The sequence below is a fragment of the Benincasa hispida genome, chromosome 11, assembly GCF_009727055.1.
Source record: "Benincasa hispida cultivar B227 chromosome 11, ASM972705v1, whole genome shotgun sequence".
NCBI classification, from domain to species: Eukaryota; Viridiplantae; Streptophyta; class Magnoliopsida; order Cucurbitales; family Cucurbitaceae; genus Benincasa; species Benincasa hispida.
In genome coordinates, this window is record NC_052359.1 from 33,833,707 (window position 1) to 33,840,965 (window position 7,259).

The 7,259-nt window shown below is 33.7% G+C and overlaps 2 protein-coding genes across 5 annotated transcripts; one reads left to right on the forward strand and one right to left on the reverse strand.

Moving 5' to 3' along the window:
* Nucleotides 1-269: 269 nt before the first annotated feature.
* LOC120091161 (histone deacetylase 6) lies at nucleotides 270-3,073 on the forward strand. Its single transcript, XM_039049051.1, has 4 exons — nucleotides 270-401; nucleotides 530-675; nucleotides 2,443-2,568; nucleotides 2,677-3,073. Exons 1-4 carry the CDS (start codon nucleotides 363-365, stop codon nucleotides 2,798-2,800), a joined length of 435 nt encoding a protein of 144 aa, XP_038904979.1. The 5' UTR covers nucleotides 270-362; the 3' UTR covers nucleotides 2,801-3,073.
* Nucleotides 3,074-3,329: 256 nt separating this feature from the next.
* Nucleotides 3,330-6,976, reverse strand: LOC120091159 (FAD-linked sulfhydryl oxidase ERV1). Of its 4 annotated transcripts, XM_039049047.1 has the most exons (8): nucleotides 6,663-6,971; nucleotides 5,955-6,026; nucleotides 5,333-5,373; nucleotides 4,956-5,001; nucleotides 4,644-4,691; nucleotides 4,394-4,458; nucleotides 3,878-3,955; nucleotides 3,330-3,595 (listed from the first exon to the last, which is right to left on the reverse strand). In XM_039049047.1, exons 1-8 carry the CDS (start codon nucleotides 6,867-6,869, stop codon nucleotides 3,472-3,474), a joined length of 681 nt encoding a protein of 226 aa, XP_038904975.1. In that variant the 5' UTR covers nucleotides 6,870-6,971; the 3' UTR covers nucleotides 3,330-3,471. The 4 variants fall into 4 exon arrangements, with proteins under 4 accessions (XP_038904975.1, XP_038904976.1, XP_038904978.1 ...); XM_039049050.1 differs by lacking the exon at nucleotides 3,330-3,595 and having other exon boundaries at nucleotides 3,882-3,955; nucleotides 4,619-4,691; nucleotides 6,663-6,975; XM_039049049.1 differs by lacking the exon at nucleotides 3,330-3,595 and having other exon boundaries at nucleotides 3,895-3,955; nucleotides 4,615-4,691; nucleotides 6,663-6,976.
* Nucleotides 6,977-7,259: the final 283 nt, after the last annotated feature.

A 7,259-nucleotide genomic window follows, 5' to 3' on the forward strand; every position in this document is an offset into this window, starting at 1 on the left:
AGATTGACGAAGAAGGTTTCGGATGGAGGAAGAAGAAGGGCCACACGGCGGTTTAATGGAGAAGGAAGTCGTAATTGCCACAGTCTGCGCGTGCCAGATCAACAGACACTTGTATACCGATACCGATGTACACGATTAAAAAAACCTATTTTTGTCAATCTTTTCAACCCTATCCTATTTTTGTTAATATATATTAAAATAACATTATCTTAAAAAAATCTAATTTAAAATTAAAATCAACCCTAACAAAAAATTAATGGTTTTTTTCAATTTCAAATTCCATAAAACTTTTGCATTTCTCTAAATTATAAATAATTTCACATCATCAAATTAGACGCTGCAGAGAATTTCTCTGTTCATCAATGGCGAAAGAAGCCGGCTCGTCTTCTTCCAACCCACTGGTATTCTAATCAAACTCATTTCTTCCAATTCTCTTTTGATTGCCCCAAAAATTCCGAGTTCCTATACTTCTTTATCAGTTTATTGAATCGCTGATTTTCGCTAATGTTGTTTTTTTTCTCTTCTTTAGCCACTCATACTCGAAGAAGAAGTTGAGGAAGAACTCTTATACGGCGCCGAATCGGGATGGGTCGAAGCTCTAACTTCTTGCGATCATCTCGCTTTGCTATCTCCCGACCTCGCTCACATTCCGCCCCCCGATATTCCATGCAGCGAGTCAGTTTTTCGTTTCCCTAAACTATGTTTTTAGTTCTGGTTTTGTTGTTCATCTTAGGCTTCGAATTTTGGGACCTTTCAATCTCTGCAATTTTCAATTTGATTCCCATTTCTGTTGAGAGCATTGCTGAAGGAAGATGTGCTAAATTGATGTTTTGATCAGGATTTTTTTTTTTTTTTTCCAATAAGATTTTACTCTATCAATCCTTAATGTTTTGTTTTGGAGTTATTATGGGTTGTGGTCCAGTGGTAAATAAAAGGCTTTGATTTGATAAAAAGTTAAGAGATATTGGATTTAATCTATGGTGGTTACTTACAATGGATTTAATATCGCGATAGCAAAAAAATCCTTAAATGTTTTGGTGGATAATTGGTTTAATTGGTCTAAATCCTATTTGCTTCTTAAACTTTTAATAGGTCAATTTTAGCCCTTAAACCTTCAAGTTTGTTTCATTTTGGTTATCAACTTTTAAAATGTCTATTTTCGGTCATTGAACTTTGAAAATATATCTCTTTAGTTCCTAAATTTTCAGGACGAATATAGAACCAACTTAAAAATTTAAGGACAAATTCTAAAATGAGATTAAATCTTAATAATTTGATCATTGACAAACTATAATGAGCATAGTTTGATTGGTTAGATAATAGTAGCTTCTCTTCATTTTGTGCTGTGTTTGAATCTCCTTGCCCCCTTTTGTGGACCTTAGGCGTGTAGGAAGCAAACGTATTGAAATATAAAAGGTAAAGAATTTATAAGATTAACAAGTATTTTAGGGTATTTACCCCTCTTCTCTAGAGATCACTCTCAAGCTTTAATTATCACCAAAATATTGCGTATTCTCCTTATGTAGCAGGTGAAAGGTATTAAGCCAAATCCATGATCAAACAAGGGAAATCCATCTCTAAAGTTGAGAGAGCACTCTCCAGAAAACAAAAGTTCAATATTCAAATGAGATTTTAGAAGTTTCTTATTACAACTCTAAAAGTGGCTATTTATAACCTTACAACAAAATAAGAAAACTAACTACTTAATTATAAAATGCTAATTAAACACTCAATACTCTAAATTAACAACTAAACAAATACTAACTCAAATATACTAATTATTCTAACCTATTCTCCTATCACCTCCTCCTTTCCCTTCTGTTTATTTATAACCAAACTCCATAACAAGCTTCATATTTCATTACTAACAGCATTCCTATCTGAGAAACATGCGACTACATGAAAATAAACTTGTAATGCCTTTATTGTATCCTGCATTTACCTCTTAGGCTGGCTGAGATCTGTTTGGTTTATCAGAGAATTGCTTTCTTACTAAAAATTCATTTTGACAAAACCAATATATCTGGAGGCTCCAGTCTTTGAAATTACGTTCATAGACAGTAAAGATTTAAAATTAAGTTTTCTAAATGGAGGCTTTTAAGCTCTAGATCTTGAAGGATATATTTCAAAATCTCAAGTCTTAACCTCTAAGGCTACCCATTGAAGTTAGTATTCCATTGATGTAATGCAAAAAAGATTGAAGTTCTTCCATTTCAGTTGGACATCTTGTTTTGGTGCCTCCGTATGAGTATAATGTAGGTAGACGTTTTTAGCATCATAACATCCAAATCAAAGTCAAGTTATTTCCTTTGTAAATTTTTGTATGAATCGTAAGTGGTGTATTATTGTGTCTATAAGTACTTTCAGACCGATTTTGTGTTCTTTTTGGTTTTAGTTTTCATGATTTGGATAAACACACTTCTATTTGTCTACATATGCAAGATGTCAGAATCCCAAGGAGAACTGGTTGTGCTTATCCTGTAAGGATGTCTTTTGTAGTCGTTTTGTGAATAAGCACATGCTTCAACATTATGAGCAAGTAACTCATTGCCTTGCACTCAGCTACAGGTGAATGTAAAATGGTTCTTTAAATTGTACTCTACTTCCTTTAAAATTTTCTCAAAAATTATGAATATAGATTTGTGAATTTCATTAATAATTTGCATTTGGAAACAGTGATTTGTCAGTTTGGTGTTTCTCCTGCGACGCATATTTAGATGCACAAGTGATTCAGGAATTACGACCAGTACACGAAGTTGCCTACATACTGAAATTTGGTGAGGCCCCGCCATTTCGGTAGTATTAATCATCCTGCTGGGGGAACTGAAATATCAGATTATTAGTGTTATAACTTTTATAGTCTCGACATATTAGATATCTTGGTGTCTTGGTTCGCAGAAGTGAGCAAATGTGTTCATTGTAAGTTGTTGGCTGTTTACTTTACAGTAGCGAGGGATAGTTTAGAATCTCCCATCTTGTTAAAAGATTATAGGAAGCTTTTACTTGAAGCTGACGAATCTTCTTATTACAAACCTTGATTTACATTAATGAAATTGGTTCCCCATTTTTGTCACTCTTTGTTTTTCTTCAAATGTTGGCCTTGACCTGGCGAAACTTCGCTTCTATTTTGGTTTCAGCTTCACTTATCTTTTCTTTTATTAGAGAAATGAAATTGTTTCATTGATGGTATGAAATTACAAAAGAAAAGGGAAAGAACTCCCAAAGGAAAGATTACAAAAGACCTCTCCAGATTGGAAGGATACACTAGCTGTAGTGACAGCTTCACTCATCATTGAAGGCTTTGACGAAAAATTAGGAAAAGAAGATGATTATGAAATATAGACATCAATTGTTCTCCATTGATTCATCAAAAGAAAGTAAATGTAATTATGATGTTTAAGTACCACAACTACAAGTCTTTACAACTGTAATTACAATGTAAATGTAGACCTCAACGTGCTATATACGGTATCAATGTCTATCTTCTTCCCCAAAATTTGGCAAGCTTCCAAGCACGTCGCATGCACGTTGTTTGCACTCCAATTTTCCCCATCTTGCATCAACACGTTCGCACGGGAATATTGGTTTTCCAAGACTGCAGTAGTAACCGTCAAAAGGGGGCTAATCAGATTAATACAATGTGAAACACCCAAGTTTAAGTGGTTCAAACAGAATATAGAATGTGTAAACTTATACTCCATAGCAACAGTAGTACATTAATGGAAAAATAACAGAGAATAATGCAAAGTCTCTTGTAAGTCAACTAAGTGAAAACTAGTAGTTATACAGAAATTATAGGGTCGAAAACAAATGATTTGATATCAAATCATTAAAGTAAATCAAAAGTTATTATTTCATACGGAATTTGTGGCATAACCTTCTGTTGACAACGTTATGTACACGGCATAGCCAACGGGAGAACTCGGCATGAGATCCAACCTCTACGGGGTTTGCTCTGTCATACAATCACCAAACAATGTCACTTGAAGATTTGAACAAAGAAGTGTAATGCTATTTTATATGGCACTTTTTTTCTCAACAGAACCATTTATGTCAATGATACACAAAATGTTCCATAAAAAAGGAGAGTAAGAACAACGTCAACTTAAGCATAATAAATGAGTGTCACATTCACCACGTTGATAGTTTGCATAAAAATGTATTGTTTTTCCCTTTCCATTTTCTTAAGAAATTATAAATGATTATCCATTCTAGTTTTAGCAATCGACAAATGTTAGGGTGTCTAGCTAGTACGAATCGATATGAACATCTGACAAAAATAAGGTCTCCAAGCTTCATAGGATAAATTCACAAGGGCAAGGGCTGGGGCTGCCAAGCTGTATCAACAAACGATTAACCAGCATACTTTGAAAGTAGGGGATAAATGATGTACCTCAGAACTTCTTTAAAGTGGTCCGCACATTCTCCACAAGGGTACATGCGAGATAATATTGCCATCTGCACACAAAACACGACAAGTTATTCTATACAGCCATTGTCCATGCTTTATCATAAGCTCAACGATCTGTTTGTCTCGGTTAAAGACAAATTGATCAAAGCTTTCAAAGTAAAAATCTATATCTCTGAAAGGGATTATGGAGTGGGATAAGAGACCTACACATGTTATAAAAAGGGTACCCTACCAATTCTTTCACGTCCTTCTTCTGCTGCCTCGTTGGGTGATCTGGGTACTGAAAAATTGAATGGTCAACAGTTCCATAGATATGAATGAAAGGCATGGAATATTTTATATTGAATTGTTTTCTCTTGATGCTTGAACGGAGTTAAAGTTTGTTTCTTCCAATTCTATGATTTATAGAGAAAAATACACAAGAAAAGGGGGGGAAGACAGAAAGCCAAGGTGTACATAAACAACTTCAGAGAAAAGCATGAATAAAATGAAGAATTACGGGGTTCTCTTAAAAGACACACCATAAGGAGGCCAAGAATCTCACTGATTTCCAAAACCGCAGTCCTTTTTCTAGGCTATCCTTGACAGTTCTTCAATGTCCTCATAACCAAAATTTCCAAGTCAAAGCCATTGCCATTTGATACGACTTGTCATAACACATGTGATGCACATGAAATTTATAGTTTTATTATACTTTTATTTTTTTAAAAGATTATAATTAATATATAATAGTATTTTACATTGTTTGACCTGAATAGTTATTATTTGAAGATAAAAGACAAAATAGGTGTTTAAGAAATTTTAAAAGGCAAAACACGAGATTCGTTCAAACATATCTTCATTGTTCAATCACAATGTTTCATATCTAAGCTCTAAATCACACCCATACATGAAAGGATATACCACTTCATTGTGTATCACCTTGACTCGAATAGTTGTAATGGGACAAAGTACGTGACTATCTGTACAAATATATCTCAATGTTAGATCATGATTTTTCATACCTATAGTTTACATTACACCCAATACACCAAAAGATTTACCACTTCATCATGTAATTGCTTTAACTCGAATAGTTATATGAAAATGACATAACTGTTCCTTCAAATATATCACCACTTTTAGATCCTAATGTTTCACATCTATGGTCTAAATCACACTCATACATGAAAGAATACACCACTTCACATGTAAACATCTCGACCCAAATAGTTGTAATGATGGGCAAAACAGGAATTATGACAAATTGTAATGGTAAAATAAAGATGTAAAGATTTTCCCCACATAGCCCCTTTTATATATAATATAGATATAGATATAGATGAGCACAAAGGAGTTGATCCAATAATTTCTCAATTCTTTTGGGAAGCACGATTAAATACCAAATTTAAGAGCATCCCATAGTTCTGTTTAAATGCAGAGCAAGATAGTAATACTAGGAACGTTGCAAGTTTATATACATATATAAATAAAGAATAGAGAGAGAGATTTAACAGGTAACTGATTGAATACAAAATTAAAAAGATGACATTGTTGAGAAAACCTGAGCAGCAAGGATGTGAAGAAAAGTCCAGGTAGCCCTTCCAAGCGCTTCCTTAGTTACAGGTGCAGCAGGCTTTCCTCAATATAAATTATCAAATCAAGACCAAATCAATGAGAGAATTTCAAATTCAGCTGTACAGCCATTAAACAGAGAAGTCGATGCATTAAACAGAGAATCGATACATGGCCAATCGATCATTGCAACTGAGCGAGTTTGAAAGTATTTCAACAGTGAGTAACAAGTAGAAGCAGCTTGTTTAAGATGGATTTCATTTTGTTTCTTCAATCAGTCTATTTTTATACTCAACATTATTGTATCCGAAGCTCTATTGTTAGATTACATTGCAAAATGGTACCTACATAGCCATGATCGTGGGAAATAAATCACAATCTTTATAATTCGTTCTCTGATTCAGTCCAAGAAACTCAATTCTCAACCTACGACAAATTCTTGAGAAGATACCAAGTAAAACTAAAAACACGCAATCCCAAATGGCCTAAAGGATTTAGACATTAGATGGGCATGCTATAAATCATAATAGACAATAACCTGGAAAGGGCATATGAAAATCTAATTGTTCTTTCTTTCAGAACTTTTATCAAACACTTACAGGGCATGATATAAATCAACGAAAGCAACAGCTCTTTGAAATTGAAATCCAATAGCAGAATACAGAAGGGAAATGAATGACAAGAAAATTAAAAATACCTTATGGATTATGTCACTAGATTGCAAATAAGTGGTGTCAGTGTATGAGGGAGTTGCATAGGATGAGGAAAATGGAGAAGAAAGAGGCTTGTGGTTGGGGCGTGAATGATGGGGCGACTGGGAAAGAAGATTTGAGAGATGGGTTTGAATGGAAGTTGAAATCTTTTGAGCAGTTTGAAAGAGAGCTTGCATGGGATTCTCAGACATGTTTGGACTCAGGGCGGGAAAGCACTGTGGAATGTTATCCGATGCTTCCCGATGGATCTCAAAACATAAGAGTGATACTTTAGGAGTAAGTTCCTTTCCAAAATAATGAGGATTTGGGATTTTTTTTTTTTTTTAAAAAATAATAATAAAGTGGTTGAAGAAATAAATTTTAAAAATAAGACTAAATATCAAATTATTGATAAAAATAGAGTTGTTGTGGTGTTGAAATAAAGATAAGGGACTAACTTGAAAGATGGTAGATTATCTTATTTTTGTCATTTCTTTCATTTCAACCCTATTTTTGTCCATAAATATTAAAATAACATTATTTTTTTTTATAAAAAAAATCCAATACTTAAGTATGACACTATTTTAAATTCGTTATATCAT